The sequence below is a fragment of the Semicossyphus pulcher genome, unplaced genomic scaffold (genome assembly GCF_022749685.1).
Source record: "Semicossyphus pulcher isolate SPU_LCO1_2020_fin unplaced genomic scaffold, fSemPul1.0.p SCAF_9, whole genome shotgun sequence".
Lineage (NCBI taxonomy): Eukaryota > Metazoa > Chordata > Actinopteri > Labriformes > Labridae > Semicossyphus > Semicossyphus pulcher.
The window spans coordinates 20945851-20967251 of NW_027211770.1; the positions used below are offsets into that span (position 1 = coordinate 20945851).

The 21401-nt window shown below is 41.7% G+C and overlaps 1 protein-coding gene across 3 annotated transcripts; it reads left to right on the forward strand.

Moving 5' to 3' along the window:
* The first annotated feature begins 7103 nt into the window (after positions 1 to 7103).
* On the forward strand, positions 7104 to 21392 carry zyx (zyxin). Of its 3 annotated transcripts, none has more exons than XM_069656635.1 (10): positions 7104 to 7426; positions 13526 to 13761; positions 14751 to 15016; positions 15771 to 15866; positions 16648 to 17229; positions 17454 to 17598; positions 18110 to 18279; positions 18645 to 18823; positions 19017 to 19137; positions 19234 to 21392. In XM_069656635.1, exons 2-10 carry the CDS (start codon positions 13539 to 13541, stop codon positions 19345 to 19347), a joined length of 1896 nt encoding a protein of 631 aa, XP_069512736.1. In that variant the 5' UTR covers positions 7104 to 7426; positions 13526 to 13538; the 3' UTR covers positions 19348 to 21392. The 3 variants fall into 3 exon arrangements, with proteins under 3 accessions (XP_069512736.1, XP_069512738.1, XP_069512737.1); XM_069656637.1 differs by having other exon boundaries at positions 17457 to 17598; XM_069656636.1 differs by lacking the exon at positions 7104 to 7426 and adding an exon at positions 7854 to 7977.
* The last annotated feature ends 9 nt before the right edge of the window (positions 21393 to 21401 follow it).

The window sequence follows — 21401 nt, forward strand, 5'->3', positions numbered from 1 at the left end:
TCTCTCTGTCTCCCTCTCCCGTGTGCGCTCCGCCTAACAATGCACTGCAGCGTTTTTTCTCGCGCGCCTCTCCCCTCCTCATCCTCATCTCGCCCTCAATCATCCTCCCTCACACCGATCGCTGAGAAAATGAACGCACATACACCAATACTAAACAATCCTGAGGAGGGGAAAAAAACAAAAAAAAACAGAAGAGGGTTTTCCTTTACACTCAAGCCGGTGCCGAGTCTCCACCTCTTTTCTCTGTCGTCTCTGTGTATTGATCCGCCCCTCAGTCATCTCTGCACCTATATCCTGCTTTCTGTTGTCTGAATCACATCACCAGATCTCCCTCTTTTCCTTCCCTGGAGAGAAAAATGAGAGGAGTAGATATTTTATCTCTAACACCTTCTACCTTCCCTCCTACAGTCTCACTTCAGTTTAACATTAACGTAGCTTTTCCTTATCCTACCTGTCTTTTTTACCCCTCTCACTCTTTCTCCGTCTAGCGCCTCTCTTTGCTGATTACAAATTTATGTGTGCTGTTTTTTCATAAGTGTTTGCCCAGCAAATGACGCAGGGGCAGTCAGGACAGTGAGGAGGGTATGTGTGTTCAGGGGGAGGGAGGACGTGCATGCGTGGTCACTCATGTTTTGTTGACTTTCCATACATTGGGCGAAGAAGAAAGAGCCGGAGAGAGCATGACAGATGGACGGACAGGGAGACAAAGACATGGGCAGATGGGGGGACGTGATGGGACGGAAAGCAAAGAACGGTTGAGTCATGTGCGAGAGAGGTGTGGAGACGATGCTGTGTGAAATAAAAATTAGCACTCCAGAATGGCCTGAGGACAAAGACAAGAATCGAATCACTTTAAGAATTAAAGAGATGTCAAGGCATGAATGTGATTTAGCTGTGGAGGGTTTAAAAGGGATGTTTGACTTGCCAGACATAACAAATCATACATAATCCAGCCAATCCCTGCACTGTGGGTTTATATATAGATGTATGTCAGCTCTCTCTGTTGGGCTCCCACAGGGGCAGAGGCTGTAGGCGGCTGCATGGGGTCAGCTTCACGAGGGGCTGTTGGCTCAAATACCTTGAACCTGGTTGGAAGAGAAAAACACAGTTCTTCCCTCATGTGTAATTACAGACTGACTGAGTATATTGTCTTCATCCCCTGTCTCCCTCTCTGGCTCTAAATTCTCTCCATCTGCCAATCACTTCCACTGAGCCACTGTCTAGAAATCTCTACCATGCTACAGTCAGACTCTTTCTTCGCTTTGTGTCGTTTTAAATCATTCTTTTTGCTTTAATCGACAGGTGATCTAGGCGTGTCTACCCTGCTTTAACTTTCATTATCCATCCATCAATACGTTATCTGTTCAGGGTCGCAGAGGGGCTGGAGCCTTTTCCAGCTGTCACTGGGGAGAGGCAGGGTACCTTTCAATACACTCAATATACTGTAACTCAATACGCTTTACGGGCATGGATGTAATAAAGACAACAGTGCGTCAATGAGAATCAGATTGTAATGCAAAGAAAACAAACAAAATATAATAAGAAAAAAAAAGTGGTTGTAGGTCATTAGTAGGTCGTTCCTTTATAATCATTTATTTACTATATCACAGGTGACATGGTCAAATATTTGAGATGCAAAAACTCACTGTGCGCAAAGACTATAAATAATCTGCTGTATTATGATTTTCGGTTCAGTCATTTTGCAAGCAATAAGAACTCAAAAATATGATGTTTCTGAAAAGGGAGCCTTTGCTGCTTCTCCTTCTCTTAAATCATAATAAATGTAATCTTTTTGTTGATCAGTCGATACAAAAGGTAGGAGCTCTAGTGAATCATAACCATCGATTTTAACTGTTTTCTGAAGCTCTATAGACCAACGATTAACCTATTAAATGTGGGCAAAATCTTGAAATTGACAATCTCGAAGATTTCAGTTTTGTTCTCTTGGGCGCCACCTAGTGCCGATATACAGTAATTACGGGAGGACACTTCCCAATTTAACCAGACATCTACGGTTGGCTCTCTTTGTCACGGTTGTAACTCTTGATTTTCCTCGCTGACGGTCGCTTTCTTTTTTTGCCTTCATCTGAGCGTCGAAATTTGTTTCTTTTTCTTTGGATTTTCTCTTATTTTTGAAGTTGTATCTGTAGTCATTGATCTTTTCTTTGTTTTATTCAGCCATAGTAGATTACTGTCTACTCACATCATTTACTGAAACTGGAAATGCATCTGCTTAGCTCCGCCTACCCTCTCTGGCAGACCAACCACTGCTGGCTGATGGAAAACGCGTCACTAACTGGGCGCCACTAGTGATTTTTTTCCGTGAATGTCACCACAAACACCCAGTCCGTTATTCTACTATATACTGCAAATGTAAAGGCTTTCATCAGTGAGCCACAGGCTCAATCACTATTGTGTTACCTCATTCGGTGATAGATAGTGACTGAACAGACATTTATTTAAATGAAGATCTTTGAGGTTATTACTTTAAATGAATCAATGATAAAAACAATCATTAGTTGCAGTCCGATCAAACACGCTGCATACAAATACAGCCTACTTCTGACAATGTGTTGAACTATGATATGGACCGTCAGTGCAAGACAAGGTCAACCGCAGAGGGAAGAGAATCCTGACACTAATCTGGTCATGATACATGGGCCATTCACAAAGAAGACTGCCTCTCAGCGCTTCCTTTCTAAACCTTACACAGTCACGTTTATACAGATGCTAACCAAGCATGTGCCATGATGTGAAACCACCTTCTAACACACGATGCAGGCAACTTCTATCATGTTCTCGTCAGCGCCTCTCTTGTTTTCTTATCTCGGGTGATGATGCTTCACTGAATCTAAATGCAGCACTCCCCGTTTAATATTATCTCGGGGACCCACACTCACTTCATTCCTGTAATCAGTGACTTTCATGTACCTGTCACTATCTGTCTATCAGCTCCTGGCTGCTATGTAGGTTGCAGCTCAAGGATAATGAATATCAGCTTTGAAACTGTCTCGTTCAGGCGCTCTAAAGATGTTCTGCACTGATGAATGAAAACGCTTGTTTTCAAAGTCATTCTAAAGGTAGATCTTCAAACTAGGTCGGACAGGTTTTATGATGCCTTTTTTCCGTTTCCTGTTGTCTTTACTTTTATGACCGCCCACTGCTTTCCCTGTATCTTCATTATGTGCTCCACTAACTGCTGCTGGTGTGTGTAACTATATGTCTTAATTGGAATCACAAGTTTCACATCTGCCCTCCAGGAGCAACCAAGTCAGAGAGAAGAAGAATGTGTGCATTGAAGAGGAAGGAAGGCTGTCTGACAGCTGGCCAGCATTGGGTTTCACGTGTGAAGAAAGGGAAAAATATTGAGGTGGGAAAGAAGAAGTTAAGGGGGGAAGTGGACTGAGGGAGAAGAAATGGAGAGGAAAAAGATGGAAGTGGGAATTCTCTGTGTTTGTTTTTAGGAGAGAAGGGGCGTAGGAGGTGCGAGGGGGCGGCCAAAGATATAAATGAGGTAGCTTCTCATACGGTGTTCCCTTAATGACCGTGTTTATGTGATTAACTTTGTTTAACCCAGTGGGATACAGAGTTTGTGGGTAATACTAGTGGATGCTTTGTGGCAGTTCACCATTTTCAGCTTGAATTCTCCAGCAGACTATTTTTTGTCTGCATGTGTGTTTGTGCACTCCGGTTCCCACACAAAGCGCAGACCCAGCGTACAGGGAGTTCCCAACTCTCCTCTATTATTTACAACTCTGTGTCCTTCCCTCCTGAAACTACCCCACATTCTGTCTCAGTCCAGCCCTCCTCGTCCAGGCCGCCACCAGTGATGCACTGTTTATCCCCAGTGATGCTTCTGCGTCCAGTTTACATCTCCTGTGTCCATCCTCCTCAAAAAGCCTATCAGTCTCTTTTAGAGGTTTCCACTTTACACGCCCTGCTGTCCTTTATCACATCTGTAGCTGATGTTTATTTGCTTGCTGACAGAGATTCTTGGGCAATCTTCTGCCCTCAAGGCTTTTCAGTTTGGCTGTGCACACCACAGTAATGTGTGTCAGTCTGACACCTGCTGGAGGAACTGGAGAACTGCAGAGTAACGCCGACCTTTGAATGGAAGCCAGTTTGGCAGCAGAAGGATTTTTCCCTTTTGGTGCCGAGTGAGGAGACCTTGTTGCCGGTTCCCATCCCGTCTAAAGTACGCCTGGAATTTCTGCTTGATGGTTTAATGGTTTTTGATTGCGGGCACAGCTGTTTACCTTCCACCTCCATTGCAGGTTACGCTGTTTGTACAAGGGAGAAGATGTGGAGATGCCAAACAACTATCTAAGCACATCCCAAAAGCTGCATGACAACAAACCTTTATTATCAGCCATTTTTTTGTGATATTTAATACAGAACTTTGTCAAAAATAATGTTATGTGTTGCCAGAAGGTGTATCGCACTTTTCCTGTGTCAGGGGGAGAATTTTTAAAAACACCAGATTAACTATATTTGTTTAACATCTGTTTGTAGTTATTTGTAGCACCTTTTCTTTTTATCCTTGTGACTCGGGCGTGAAACATTTGTTTGTTTGGTGTATTTTAATAAAATATTTACCACAAAAAATATGTCTTAGGAATTTGATATCAACAAGGAACAAGCGGAGGAAAATAAATTTGTAATTTCTGCTTAGTTGACACACAAATAGTTCTCTTTATACAGTCTGCTCTGCTGTGATTTCCCTCTATGGCTTTAAAAAGCATTCACTTTGGCCATTAAAAACATTTACCTTGCATTCAAATGGCTTCCCACCTTTGTACAGAGTGAAAGAATGTGTCCTAAGAGAGAGGGAGAGAGTGGGAGACTATGCCTCTGTATGGATCGGAAATGATCCAAGATTGGGATATTAAATCTGAGCGCTGAGGTATAATGATCAGGGTCTGACTCATACGAGCAGTGGGAGGTAGAAAGGCAGGAGTGGAAAGAAGATGAAAAGGGAAATAAAAGTGCAGCGTATTGAGGGTAGACTGAGAAATGGAGGGATTGAGGGAGAGAAGTGGTGAAAAAATGCATCATGAAAAAGAGAGAGAGGGGGGAGAGAGAAATATGGCACCTTAAAGAAGGAGGGGGAGAGGAACCGTTCATTCCAAGGTTTGGCTGCATTCCAGCCTGTCTGGCTCTGATTCTGACAGCCTCCTGTTTTTTCTTCTTCTACCTCCAGACTGACTGGACCCCAAAGCTGCCTTCTCCCTGCCTGATGCAAACTTTCCAAACCCCAGCCATCATGGCACCATCCGATGTTTGCAGCTGTCTGAAAAAGGGCAGAAGAGCATTACACATGTGTCATTCCAGCTTCCTTGCTTCTCTCACCAGTCAGACAGAAAGCTAGCTCATGGGGTGGCTGGAATTTTGAACGGCAAACACTCTTTGACCTCATGTCGTATGTCACCTGCATGAGAGCCGGCAGCCAGGATGGAGCGAGCGTTATTTTTCAGCACAGCACCGGGGTTGCTGTGGAAGTCTCCGAGTGGAAATCCGACACATTTTTGTTGTCTCAGTGGAAGTGGGGAGAGACTGGAAACATTCCTTATGGGACAATAGGCTATCAAAGACCCCACTGACCACTCCCTGTAGTTCACAGTCATGAATCAGGCAGGGACAGGTTACACAACAGCTGCTGCAGAGGTTTGCATGTGGGAGAACCCTGCCTATGGTTTCACATCCTGAATCGAGTGCAGCTCTGCTGTGACTCAACCTGAATGTCATATGCTGATCAGATGGGATCTGAAAGAGGTGCAATGAGTCATAATAAAAGTCTCACTCTTGATGTTCACTGAAAAGGCATCCATGTCACCATGTTATACAGGGTCAAATCAGCCTATAGCATCATCAAAGATTTTCATCCTGTTTACCAACATAGATAGGGTTGCAATTAATCTCATTTTCATTATCGACTGATATGATGATTTATTTATTCCATTCATAAATAAAATTATAAAATCAATGTCACATTTTACTACAACCCTCTGTGACGTCATTAAGTTGCTTGTTTCGTCAGTCCAACACTAAAAGTAATTCAATTTGTTATCACATGAGGCAAAGACGGAAGCAAATTCTCAAAACTGAGAAGCTGAAATCTTCTTGTATTGACATTTTACTTGGAAAACAGTTTATAGTCATTAACTTAGTTGAATATTTGTCTTTCGATTGACAAATAAATTACATGACTAATTATTTCAGCTTTTAACACAGGAAAAGATACAAGTAATAAATAAGTGAGACTTTTTTTCCTAACAAAATCTTCAATTCTTGAGTTGATTTGCATTATTTTATATTATAACATTTTTACACACTTGCGTCAAAATGAAGAATAGAAATGTCATGAGTGACTTCTCTCATTGTTCAAATAATGAGTGTCATAACACTAAAAGATGTGGGCAAGGCAAGATAAGGTGACAGGGGTTTGACGTGTTTGTGTGTGGGTGAGACATAAAAGGAAATTAAGTCATAGAAAGGGCAGATGTGCAGGATGGGAGGTGTCATTTAACAACAGTTTGAGGGCGACCACATCCTTATTGTCAGGATGAACTACTGAAAGCAAGTAGAGACAGAGAGCACTAAAAGTTCCCTGTCTGTAATGAAGCGTTCGTGTACAGAGATGCTGTCTAAGCCTTTGCATGTTTACCATCTTAGTGAAGAACAAATAAAGATGTGGCAGCGAACTTGGCAACAGACTAGATAAAATACTGCCTTTACGATCTGATCCTCAGTTCTGCTTGTTGAGGCAAGTGAAAAAGGGAAATAAAACAAGCCTTTTTTTCTGACAGCACATAAAGCTAAAATAGCTAACCTATTCCACAGCTCGGAGTTGTTTGAACATACTTTCTTCAGACTGTATACCTCCTTGTGTTTAAAACCCTGAGCACTCTTAGTGTCTGTGTCTAATCAAGCCTCTGGCCCCATTATCTCTCCCTCCCTCTTGCTCCCTCATTCCCTCAGTCTGACCTTACAAGGAGAGGCAACGGGGTTGATGTCATTGACTGAAGAATGCTGCAAGAATCCAGAGAGAAAAGAGAGCAGGAGAAGAAGGAGGGGTTTTACTGGACAGTTTATGAACACACACACACACACACACACACACACACACAGAGAGAGAGAGAGAGAGAGAGAGAGAGAGAGAGAGAGAGAGAGAGAGAGGTGCTGTTTACATAGTAATACACAAGTCTTGAGCCAAAGTAAAACGAGAAAGAACTTGTTTGGAAGGATGGTGTCATTCCTTTTCCAGACTGAAAAGCACAGGGGGAGGGTCTAATAGCTAGAGAGGGGAAGAGAGAAAGAGAAGTTACCATTACAGTCAAGTATTACTCAGCCTGGACCAAGAGAAAAAGCAGAACAAAAGGACGAAGGGGCAGAAAAGGGAGATCCACATTGCAGCTGTATTCACAGGGTAAGTTGTTGTACTTGTTTGAATCAGGATAACAGTTGGCATGTCTTTGTGTATGCTTTGGGGCGAGGGCAGATTTGGTACAGGTTACCTAATAAGGTAAAGTCTTTGGTTAATGCACAGATTGTACAGATAACTCAATGAGGGCTGCTGTTAATGCCTCAGGGAATGGCATCTGTGTGATGCGACAACTAGCTTGTGTGGGTATGTCATATGGCAGTGTTTTAAATGACATTAAAACAACTGCAGTCTGTAGTTCAAAAATACCTCTCGGTTGGTGGTGTCCAGTTGTTGTCCCCCTAGTTGAGTGGTCGTTTAGTTAATATGAAGAAATCTCACTGAGCGTACCGTAGCTTGCTAAACCAGCTGATGGATACGATAAGGAATAAGCTAGTATGCGGAAGCTTCTACAGGAAGTCCAGCCAAAAAGTTGACCAAGCTAGCTAGCTAGCAATGCTGCTGTGACTCAAGCGTTTAGGTATTTATGATACCAGCAAACATATTGAACTTGATGACAGCACAGTTAAGAGAGGTCGTCATCGTTGCCATATGAGGTAAGAACAAAACAGGGCGGCGTTAGTCCATTTTACCACCGAAACTAACCAGAGCGTGTGTCGATTGGAGTGGTAGCACTGTTAGGGGTGTGTGCGCGTATAGCTAACGTTGCCGACCGTTGGTGTGATTGATCAGTGCAAGGGGATATTTCATCGTTTATCACACGAGGTTGGTCGTCAGAATTGCAGGTGAGTGGCAGTTGTCCTTCAGCCATTCGTCAGTTGGTTTAATATCTGAGCTCATGTGTGCTGAGGCTGGAAAGCTAACTAGCTACGTGATTCAACTTGGGAATTTGATTTAGACGAACTGTATTATCAAACGGCATGCAACATTATTGTGATTCTACTGGGGCTAGCGGTTAATGGTTGACATTAACGGTTTATCATTTAATCTCTCAGCCCCCGAGCTAACCAACATTTGTAACGACTAGATTTTTCTGGAAACCTTAATTTCCCCCACTCTATATACTTCTAGTTGGTGATGAAAGGTTATATCTAATGAACCTAGCTGTCTGTCTTTATGTGTTGTTTTTTGTGAATGTTCACCCTTTGGTGTCAGCTGTCAAAGCACGGGCTAACAGTTGGCTAACCCTGGCTAATCAATGGGGTGCCAAGATGGGTGGAGCACCAAGGTGGGGTACGTTTTGCTTGTTGATGGTGCCAGGTAAATACAAATCTGTTATCTAGTGGCGTGTTTCACTATGAGGCCTGTTTCACTATGAGGCCTGTAAGTATAGCTCATTCAAATCTCTTCACCATTGAATGACCTATATACCCAGTTACCTAGTTTTGCCTCATGTCATGTCTGAATGGTGTTAAGAGATCTCCCCCGGCTCTGTGCAATTATTAGAGATTGTGGAAGAATACATGAAAATTATGGCCATTTTAGAATAGATTTTCAGGAACTTTGACAATGTGGAAATCCTGTTATTAGCAGTGTGCCTTGCTTCTGATATGCCTTTTCTTCAGCTCGGTAGGAGGGGAGCCTCAACCCAAGGCCACAGAAACTGTGTTTAAGAATAACTTATAGCAAGACAGCTCTGGCTCGGGTAAGCCTGAGGTTAGTGTGGTGCGTCTGTTTGAAAAGTCTGAGATTACAGTTGCTGACGCCTTGCGTAATTGGTGAGTCAAATGTAAACCTATGAAAGAGGATAATCTATAGACGACTCCTTAATGACTGGGGTGACAAGGAATCCTCCTTAATTGTAGCCTCCATGAGTCAAGGCACACAGGCTATTTTATGGCCTCTATTTGCCCCAATTCACTTCATGTCTAGCTCTTTGATGTTGTCATTCTGTCTTGTGACTCTTGTTTGGCCCACATCATTCTACTGTACGTCTAGCAAATAAGGTTGTTTGGGTGAGAGCCCATTGGCTGTTATTACCAGTTTTGAAATGTTGGCTGATTAATCTGTCATGTAACTGTAGTCTGAGAGGGAGCTGGTGCTCAATGCATGTCCACTGACCTGTAAGATTGGGTTGTTTGTCTCCGCATTAGTGACCCCCGGCCTAGACACGCTTTCCCAGAAACTGGGTGTGCTATTAAATCAGAACAATGGAGAGTTTCATCAACAACACATTGGTTACTGATACAGTGACTGACCAGACATGGAGGGAGGCCTGTCAGGAATTCAGATTCTCTTTAGGTTAACTAGTAAATGTGGAATTATCTCTCTGTAGATATATAGCAGTTTAAGCGTCAGTCAGTTTATTACTGATTTAGGACATTGTCCTCTAGGTAGGGGAACCAACTTTAACCAAAAATATTTTTTGTACTGAATTTATGTTGCCATAGTGATACTTAGAATACAATGGAAAATTACAAGAAACTTCAGTTTAGTGAGGCACCATGCTACAACACTTCCATATGACCTTTTAAAAGCAGCAGTGGAGTATATAAACCACGTTTAGTTCCGCTATAACCACAAAGTAATGAACCACTGCTGAGTTATACAGTTTTTCATTGAAAAGTGTGGTGGAGTCATCACATAGTCTGTGCCTTCAGAGGAAAGTGGGTGTTTAACTTCAACACTGAGACAAATCACAAATATAACAGACAGTGAACGAAGACGAAGAGCTTAGTTTTACCTTTATTTGGTTGCATGGTTTAAATCTCCATATAGGAGGAAATGTGTCTCAAGTCCATGGTCATGTTCGTGTTTATATCCTTCAAGGTTTTTTACTTTCACCCTCTGTCCCGTGTTGTAATCAGTGCCAGATAAGATGGAATGAATATCAACTAGGCTTTCATACCCAAATCAGCATTTTAAACCAGCCTGTAAAAGCAGTGTGGTCGTGTGGAATTTGTACAAAAGCTGCAGAGAAAACTAAAAGATTTATTCTAGGCCTCTAACTAAAGGCTACACAATGCCATCATCCATCAAAACTGTTAAGTAGAAATGATTAAATGCAGCCCCAAGTGATGTCATTCAGTTCATGTGGTGGGTGAGAAATGAATGATGGGGAAGTAAGGGAAAGCACACAAATGAAAAGAGTGAAAATGGTTGTGGTCTTCCACAAAACACAAGTCTATATGTCAGATTGCAACAGTTGCTATAAGTACTTTATCCTCATTCAGCGAGTAAACAATGAGGAAAGTAGCAAAGATGCATAGAAAGAAAGGCTAAAATGGAGCAAAGGAGAAAAAAGCAAAAAAAAAAAAGGTGATGTCATTGAGTTGTAGTGCCAAATATGTTCCTCAGCCGAGGGTCTCTCATCTCAAGGATCAGGTTTCAAGATAGATTTGCTGTAGGACCTCTGAAGCAGAGTGGAGAGCTGATGTCATCGTATTAAATCCCTCAGGACCGTATCAAGGAACAGATGGAACCTGACCACAACTTATCATCACTGTTGAATAATTGAGAAGACTATTGCATATTGTCTCTTAGAAACAAGGTAGCGTAAGTACTGTAATGAAAATACTAAATCATGTTTGTTCCCACCTTGTCATGCCCTCCTCTTAGAGGAGAGGACTAAAGCCATTAGTGTTCAGTTTGGAGCACTCTGTTAATATTCAGACTATAAACCTTGTTTAAAGTCAAGAGCTGTATCCGGTCTGTAACCTGTCAGTCTGGTTTTTCATTAAGTGTCCACTCCATCGTGAAGTAGGCCCTGATACTGGATTAATGAGTAGCTCGATATCCCAAGTCACCTGTTCTGTCGCTCTTTGCTTCTTTGGTTAATATATTTTCTTTTGGTGCAAACTGATCTGCAAAAGTTTCCTGTGTGCCTGCAGAAAGTTTGCAACCAGAGCAGTTGGCATTTCCATTAGAGCGGCCCCATCTTCCTTTTATTGATGCATGCAGCATTTTTCTGAATTATTTAAGTGGGATAGTGAAGCGGAGATTTTCTGTAGGTCAATGTTTTTTGTAGCTCGTTGACATTGAGAGTGAATTAGATTCTTTTTTTACTGATTGTTCAACCACTGAAGCCGCTTTTAAAACATCTGTGATTCGTAATAGGATGTCTTAGACTAATGTTTTCACATCTTATTTCAAAGGAAGCTGCCCAAAAAGCAGAAGAGAAAAGGTTGCACAAGCTGGTTATGTTATGAGCACCCGAGATACTTTCATGAGCTCGAAGGTTTTATTTCCTGTCAGAACATGAAGCGATGCCTGTGTGTCCTTACAAAGTGGAACAAGGATGAAATCCTTTAACTCTTCCCTGGTAGTTAAGCTGTTACAGCTAAGCCCAGGCTACATTATTATTATCAAGGCTTTGTCAGACTCAGGTTTTTCTGAAAATGTTCTTCAAACCACTGTTAGTCTCCACATTTGAACCCACAGTGTAAACATCATTTCTGTGGCTTTTGGAGAGGTCTATCCGACAACTACTCAGGATTCTATGCACTCGAGATATGTGAATTTGAAACGGCTATATCAAAGAAAATGAGAATACAAGGAGTCCATTTGAAAGCCCAATATTTTGTATGTGGCGGATGACGTTTCTGTAGTGTTTTTCTTTCTTCATTTCTTTAGTACATACTATATATGTTACAGATATTAGTAACCTAAAAGACCTTCATTTCCGTGCACCATTTGCTTTGAAAGACATATTAAAGCCAACTCAAGAAAGCTGTGTCAGAAACATAAACACAACCTTATTCCAATGCTGAGAAATGATTGATGTAGTGTAGGAGTAGGAGAGCAAACAAACTATGAATGAATATCATTGAAGTAAACAGCAACAAAGTGTGCGTTAAGACAGCCCGTGTGTGCAAGTGCATGTATCTGTGTGTCACTGAAGGGGATCAGTAGTATGTGCGAGTACAACCGTGTTTTTCACTAAAGGCCATGTTAGGGGTCGTGGCCGTCAGGGAGATGTGTTCGGACTCTGCCAAGAATCTCGATAGAGAACATCAACATTTGTTTAACCACCAGCGTGTGTGAGGTAAATATTTGAGCTCACCCGCTTTTTGACGCAGCTCGCATGAAAATATTTTGATAGTTGCTCTCGTCCCTGATTCCCCAAGTCTCCCTCTGAAAAAAACCTGCTATCATCGTGTTTTACTTCCCTGTAAACAGCCATGTGTTATATATCTTGTAAATTGTCTCTGGCATCTGGGAGTGCCACTATGTCTGCTCTGTATACATGGCCTGAGGAAATATTTTACACACTTTTCTCTCCTTCCACTGTGGATTTGCCAAAGCTTTTGTGCTTAAAGTGTAACTCAGGATTTGTTGAATGCCTGCTGGTTACATTCTTTTTACTGCTATTTCACTAAACCCAGAAATAGTCCAAACTACATTTTAAGAGAAGCTGTGAACCACAATAAACCCAACGTTTTTTATTAGTTTTACAAAGACTTCAGGGGTCTAGACAGCTGTGTCCTAGTCATTAAGTGTATATACAGTAGGTATGAAATCTGCATAGTGTAATGTTCTGAGTTTATAGAGAAGAAAACAGTGTTTTGCAGTAACAGGAAATGCTCAACAATAAGAACAGATTGAATCAATCACACTGCAACTTTATGAAGCTACCACTAATTCTGATGTTGGAAACTTTACAAAGCAAAAGAAAAATGTTCTCACAAAGTTTAATCACTCAGCTGTCTCACTTTTTTTTATCAAGCTCTTCTGTTTCACTGTTTCAGTGATTGACAAGACAACTGTCCATCAACACCACCATCAAACATCAAGCATATTTAGTTTGCATTTTGACATCTCTAAAGTTAATTTAGTCACTTTTTTTTAGTGTAAAGGCATGGTTACATAATATCCATGCTGAAAATCTGGTTACAATTACTGTGCAGTTTGGATTTGTGAAGCAGCCAAATGTTTTGTTGATGTGTCATCCCCACTAATTGTCCAGCAAAAGACTCGACATGCAAACACTGCCAAGGAATGCGAGCCCTTTGACTTTGTCAGCTGATGAATGTTTGTTTCAATAAGTTGGGTGTGAAAGCGGGTCTCCTGAGTCTGGAGTTGTTTGAGTATCATTACAACGTGTTTTACATCTTTGTTATACAACAGACACTCAGATAAAGGTTCATATGGTCCTGTGCCTTGTGTAACTGTTGTCCATAATGGGTTTTTTTTGTTCATCTTCAGGTAAACTCTCAAAATGGAGGACTCCAGTAGCAGCAAGCCATTCATGGTGACATCCTCTCTGAACTTCAAAGTCACCACCCCGTCCTTCTACAACCAGCCAAAGAAGTTTGCCTCAGTGGCGCCACCACGGCCCAAAAGCCTGACACCACCCTCAGGGCCATCACCGACACCGATAGGCACAGGTGTGATTGGTCGAGTGGGAGATCTGCCTCCGCCGCCCCCTTCGCTCTGTGATGGTATTTGCATTATTTATGCTATTTGTTGAACCATTTTATGACTATCTATAATTTTATCCACTTAGTCAGCAGCCCTCCCAAATCCCACACCCTGATGCTTTTTAATGCTACTAATGAGCTGTCTCTGAGACTTAAGGTTCATGAACTATAATTCTTACATTTTAAATATAATGAGATATTTATATTTCATACCTCGGCTTTTTGGGGATTTTAAATTTCAGGACTGTGCAACATTACCACTAATAAGAATTTCTAACATCCCTTATTCAAATAATGGACTCAGTCAGACAACCTTGTCAAATTAAAGGTACCATGTGGAGTTTTTTTCTGGAAGTGCTGTTTCCCTGTTGTGTTATGCGCATACTTGAGAACACACAAGCTAAGGCACGTATGAAGTATGCACGTACCGCAACATCAGCAGTTTTTACACTGTTCTGATCAACAACACGAACAGATTGAATGGAACAGAGGTGTAGCAATTCACCTGCAAAGCTTCTGTGAAGCTAGCCAACACAATGCGAACATGATAATATGAAGGATGTATGTAAGTATTTTAAACCTGATTTCCAAATGTTTTGTAAGTGCATGCATTCATTCTGTTTTTTAAAACTCAAGAGTTCAGATCAGTAAAGAAACTGAATCCAAAAAAACATTTTCTTTGTTTACAAAAAACAACTTGCATCTGATCTTTTAATGCAGAAAAATAGAGATGGGGAAACCCACATATGCCATGCAACATCTTGGCTGTAGCTTTGACTCACATTCTCAGCAGACATGTAATGTTAGTGAGCCATCAGTGGAGGTCATCAAATGCATCACAAACTGTCCAAATTCTCCCCACAGTTTTATTTTTGTTTGTTTGTTTTCCTGTAAACCTGTAATGTTAAAGCCCTCAGTATATAATTGGATAGGATGAAAATTACAAACTGAGTATCAGGAAACTATTCTGTCACAGCTTTTAACCAATCAACCCTCCTCATTTCTGTCAGACTTCCCGCCCCCTCCTCCTCCACCGCTGGATGATGATTTGCCAGCCCCTCCCCCTGAATGCCAAACCGCACCCTCTGCCTCTGACGCCCTCCCTCCCACCTTCCCCGCTCCACCTCCTGTGGCTGATGACCTGCCCCTCCCAGCTCCCCCTGAGGAGACTGCCTGTCCGCCAACCTCCTCCTTTCCCCCTCCGCCCCCACCCCCTCCACCTCCACCTGTCCCTGCCTCCAGTGCAAGTATTCCCAGTGCTGCTGCGAACCCACAGGTAAGTCATGATGGTTTCTTCATCCAATTAGGCTCAAGCTGCTTCGCCTGTCTGCATGTTTTTGTTTCCTTACGCTGCATGTTACTGTATTTCGGCTTAATTTGATAATCAGTCATGACAATGGGGGCCATTGTTGTTGGACCAAAGTGAGTCCATGGAGTGTTGGCAGGAAATACTGTCTTTTGAGATTTTCCCACAAATGATATTAGCATTAGTCTGGGCTAAATCACCCAGTTTCATGCTTCTAATAGGATTAGTGCCCATTTATGTAACTGAAATGGTTTTTAGACATGCAACTAAAGGTTTACTGTCGAGATGTTTACCGTAGGCCTACTAGTGATTGCAGCTGGGTTGAAAGGAAACATTGTGGGGAATGAGACATTGTTAGTCACTGCTAAAAAGTACATCAAAAAATAATGGCTTAGAAATGATGAAAGTAACAGTGTGCACCATGTTTACAGATAATAACCGTTTGATAAATGCTTCTCTGCAAAAATTAAATAATTGAACAGTTAGTAATCATCCAACTGGGGAAATAAAATTCATTAATCACCTCATTAAGTCTGTTTACATCATTAATTCTTTCATTCTTCATTTCACACCCTAATATATGTTTCAAGTAACTAAACATACAGTCTGTAAATATTCATCATCATTCACCTTCTCCCTCGTTGGCTTCATTATAATCGCATTGTGTACATGTATCAAAAACGTACTTTTTGTGACAATTTCCTCCTCCTGTTTCTTCTGCCAGAGACTGATAGAGAAACAGACCAGCTTCGACAAACAGCTTGACTCTCTCACAGACCTGCTGTCTGAGATGGAGACCAGGGGACCTTTCAACCCCAAGGTACAAAGCATGGAGGAAGGGGGAATACACCTTTTTAAGATACAAGTCATTTGAAAATAGGTAGATAAACAAGCTGAGGAGCATATGAGAAGGGAAATGACAGCAGGCTTTGACTCACAGGAAGCCTCACTGTGGAAAAAGAGAATGAGTCACACAGGGGGAAGGACAGGGAAAAAAAGCAAGGTAGGTAGGTCAGGAGGAATAGTTTGGAGAAATGCCAGTTTGGTTTCATTAGTCTCTCTTCATCTGTTCAGGTTGAAAGCTCAATGATAAGTGAACTGCACATACAGCACAACCGACTGAAAGAGAAAAAATGAGGTAGCTGGTGATTCAGTCTGAGAGAGGAGACACTTTGAGAGAGAGAGAGTGATGCACACAGAATAGAGCTGAGAGCATGAGAGTGTGATTAAGCCAATGTGTGCTGCCAGAGACCCAGTGAGAGGGCCATAAATGGAGAGTGTTTTTATCCAACTGGGAGGTTCTGGATCAGGGCAGAATAATGTTGGCCCAAATCCGCAAAATAAATGTCAGGAAAATGAAGCACTTCTGATAAGCTCACAAACTTTGGAGCACTTTGTTTACTTTTAATCAAAACAACTCAGTCGATATAATAAAAGTGTCGGCTTGCAGCAGCTCAGAGCCCATTTTGTTGTAGGCTAGATATTAACTTCCCTCTATTGAATAATATCCTATGGTAAATGGATGTTTTATGTTGCTGAACAAACTGAATGTGTGTGTAGACTCTGTAACGATTATTTCACTGTGTATGTTTTCTCCACAGTTACCAAGCCAGTATTCTGCAGCACCAGCACCCAAGCCTTCAGCTCCTCCTCCTACAGCTCCTAAACCAGCTCTCTCCTTCCTCCCGCCCCCTGAGATGGGAGACCGCCCTCCTCCAGCACCCTGGGCGGAAGAACTCAAAGCCAGAACGAACCGACACGCCAATCACAACTCTGCACCAAACTCTGCAGCTCAGCAGTTTGCCAAGGCCCCGGCAGTAGCTCCCAAGTCTGGTTTTGGAGGGAGACCGACGACATCGTCAGCCTCTCTGGCACAAAAACTGAACCAGAACCTGAACCAGGCCAACACCCCAATCGCTGTTGCACCAAAACCCACCCCTACTTATTCCACCAGCTCTTTCCCTCCAGTTCCCACAGCTCCCCCTGCAGCACCACCTCCCACTCAACCAACCAATATGGCGGCTGCGCCTGCCTTTAATCACATAAAGAGCCCCCCTTTTGCTGGTCAGGTGAACATAAACCAAAACCCTCCTGCTGCTGTGCCTCCTCCACCTCAGCCCATGATGATGGCATCTCCCCCCTCTTCTTTTAGCCAACCAATGAAAACTCCCCCTGAATCAACGGTATGTTTTACCACTTTTTTTTTGTTACTTTTTGCATTGTGTGTACAGAAGAAAGAAACAGGAAGTACAGCTACGTTCAGTCATAGTCAACAAAGCAGAATCATGTATTTCTGGACATGCACTAACAGCATTTGTGCTCTGTAAGGTATGTTGTATGGAACTACGTTAATGATTTATATGTATGTACTTATGGCTCTGTGGGTGTGTGTTTGTATGTGTCCAAGCAGCCCTCACCCCCTGGACCAATTCCAATCCCAGGTGGAGGTGTTCCTTTGAATATGAGGGAAGTGGAGGAGCTGGAGAGAATGACCAAGGACTTCATTAAAGACATGGACACACACGCACCTGTCATCACCTCCACTCCCACAGGTACAAACACACATATACAAACAGAGCGATGATCTAATATTGATATCTATGATTGTTCAGAGGTTTTCTGGCTGCTTGCAAAATGCAAATCATTTATGCTCAGATGGAAAATGTATTCATAGTCTTTTATTCTACAGTTTATGTTGTGTAGGCTTTTATTTATCTCTGCAGTGGTTCAGTTTACTGCAGTGCTGGTCCAAGTTCTTTCCTCCTTAGCCTAATTGTCTACAAGGTCATATTTGTTGGCAAACAGCAGATAAGTGTGTTTTATACACTGAGTGTTGTATAAAATGTTTCTGTACATCTAAATAAATCTGTAAAAGGTCTATGATCTGTGTGCATGACTGTTCAAAACACTATTACCCTTATTAATTAGGGGTGACACTAGTAAACACAAGCACAGCTCCAACAGAAGATGGATTTTCTTTGTGATATTGTTTTGTTTATCTTTTCAACCCTTTTTCTCTCTGTCTCCCCCCCTTCAACCTCCCCTCTCTCTCTAACCATTTAGAGGTCTGTGGAAAGTGTGGCGAGGCTCTTTCACGTACTCAGCCTGCAGTGAGGGCCATGGATAAACTCTTCCACTCCAACTGCTTCTGTTGCATGAGCTGTCATCGCCCCCTGCAGGGCATGCAGTTCTATGACAGGGATGGAGCGCCTCAGTGTGAGGACTGCTATGTGGTGAGGAAACACACACCAAGAGACCAAAAGCTCAAGTGTGCTTTTTTTCAACAACACTTGAAAAAAATCACTCAAAATCACATGAATGTCTTATTTTTTATTTTAATACAACTAACATTTAAAAGATATAAATGTTTAATTTCATGTTTTTAATAAAAAGCTAGCCAAAAATGCACACTTCTGTCTGCACACTGAAGAGTAAACACCAATAGCACGAGGCGTTGAGTGCATACCTTAAGTGTGTACAATGTGTTGAACAATGTTGACACAGCTAATACACCCTCTGACATTGTGCTTCTATGTTGTTCACTAGTTTTTTTATCTCCATCTGAGTTCAATCTAACGTCCCTTCTGCTGCTCCTCAGAGTTCCCTGGCGGTGTGTTCCCGATGTGGGGAGAAGATCACAGACCGCGTGCTGAAGGCAGTGGGCCAGTGTTTCCACGCCCACTGTTTCCGCTGCAGCACCTGCTCCTGTGTACTTGAGGGGGCGCCATTCATAACTGATGACAACAACAACCCTTACTGTGTTCAGGATTACCACAGGTAGCCTACTGGCATGTGTACTCCTAAATGATTAACCAAAGAAAATATTACATGTCAGTAGATTTATTACAAGAAGTGATCACTACCACTTGGACTAAATTACTCTAGGTGTCCGTTGATGCAGAGTGTAAATATTTTAACATTTGACTGAGGGTCATCGACTAACATCCAGCTTTCCACCTGTCTGTTCCAGGCGTTTCTCCCCTCTGTGTGTGAGCTGTAATGAACCCATTATTCCAGACCAGGGCAGCGAGGAGACGGTCAGAGTGGTGGCTCTCGACAAGAATTTCCACCTTAAGTGTTACCGTTGTGAGGTAAGGCACTTAAAGACAAAATTAAATTTAAAAAATATGTGTATTCAAGTCTAAAAATTAAAATTCTACTTATTACATGTACTCTTTGCTCTGCAGGATTGCGCTCGCCCTCTCTCCATAGAAGCGGATGAAAACGGTTGCTACCCACTGGATGGTAAAATCCTGTGTATGAAGTGCCACACCCAGCGAGCCAAACAAGCTGCGCAGTGATTGATGCAGCATGATTAACTATGAACCAAATCTTAAAGCACAGGATTCATTTAGCTGCCGTTTTGCCTTTGCAACAGGGCTTAATTCAGTTTATGTGCGCTGGCGTGAGTGTGAATGTGCTGTGTGAAAAGGTATGTTTGCATGCAGATCCGGTGTAGTACTCCCCCATCTCTGTTCACTTCAGTGCAGAAGTAATGTACTGCATTGAAATAAACCCCACTCATCTTTTATTCCGAGTCTCTTATCCTCCAACCTCTTATGTAGCCTTCTTTGTGTACTAGAACGTATTTTTTGTGCCAATTCTATGTTTACTCTAAAATCTCCAGCAAAACTTGCACACAAACAGTTTGTTCAAAAGAGCAGTCTGATGAATATAAAGTTGCCTTTCTTTTTCTCTCCTCAATATCGTTTGTAGCAACAAAAACTGATATATTTCCATATTGAAACATTCACTGGCCGGTCTCTTTTCCTGTGAGCATTGCAATTATACACAGATAGTTACCACAGGGTGACGAGTACCAGGGACTTTCCATTTGAGCATTCTGCAGATTTAACCACTCTGGTTGGCTGTGAGAAGAACATATCTTTAACACCTTGGCAGTAATTGTGCCTGCAAGCATGGCTAATGATGCTTTCCTGCCAAGTGCTTCATATCAGCCAGTCTACTCTGGTAGCTTTTGTAAGTCATCTATGGCTAAACGTTGACTGCAACAATGATTAAAAACGGTGAATGTTGCTCTTAGTTTTTTTGTGATGTGAATATCAGCATTTACAGGCATGCCTTGAATTATGTCTCGTTTCTCTCTCTTATTTGATCAAACATGCTGTATAAGGGCACGATTAGAACAACAGCCATTTTCTTCTCCATAGTAGTTTAAGCTGATTGAACAGTGTATTTTTAGATGCATGCTTTTTGGATGCACAAATTGTGAACAAATAGACGAGCACAGATTTGCAGAGCCCTTCCAGGGATCTGAAAATGAAAAAAAACATTGTAGTTATAAATGTCAGCTGCATGGCTGAAAACAGGACCTATTATGTGATCGTTGCACACTTCCATAGTGAAATAAAAAATCCTTTTAGTGTCACTTTGACTCTAAAGCCCCCGTATACAATCAATTTAGTTAGGTAGACACCTTTTTCAGACATAATAGTAGCTTTTGATATGCATTTATTTGGAATCTTGCTTTAATAATATAATTTATGGACCTGTTTTTTTTTAAGTATTAAGGTTAAATGTGTACAAGTACTAAAATAACCTGTCCTTACTTTAGGATCAGTAGAGGCATTAGTTCTGAGCTTTAGGTAACTGATGTTAAACATAGTGACCAAATATAAGAAAGCTGTTGGTAAGATTGAGGTCAATACATTTTTATTGTAGGTCAATATATTAGTTTGAGCCCGGTTTTTGTGCTCCTCATCTGTTCTATTGTAACAATTAATACCACTATTCTTTCCGTTACTCATCTTTTGTACTCTACTCTGTTATATACTATTTTATTCTTATCTTACTGTACTGTATTTCATAATAATGCTTACGATTATTTGGTTTCATGTTTAACCTGGAGATGTGCCTTCTCCACTGTTGTATTCCATTGTTCCTTTTGAATGGAGCCACAAAAATTCATTCCACAATAAGAAGACAGCTGTTACTTGTGCTGGTTTTGAGCCTGGTGCAGTATTACACCAGAATGACTAAAATGGCAATAGTTACTCTGCATTGCATGCTAACTGTGTAAGTGGTGGTGGCATTTCTTCTAGTATTACGTCTTTTGTTTGCACCAACTTCTCCACCTTTGAGCCCTGCCTTTGTCATCACTATGTGATCTTATGATGATGCCTTCACAGTTGCGTTTATGTGGCGTTTTGTTGTGCTATGTCCCATTGTATTACATGCAGATGCCTTGTCTTTTCATATAACTTTTTTATAAATCCCTGTTTGATATGTGTGAATGTGTATATGTCTAAAAACATTATTTAGCCCCGGCCTTTCCCCTTTGGCTGCTTAAAAAGATAAACAAATAAATAAAATGCTAAATACCAAATGTTTTTGT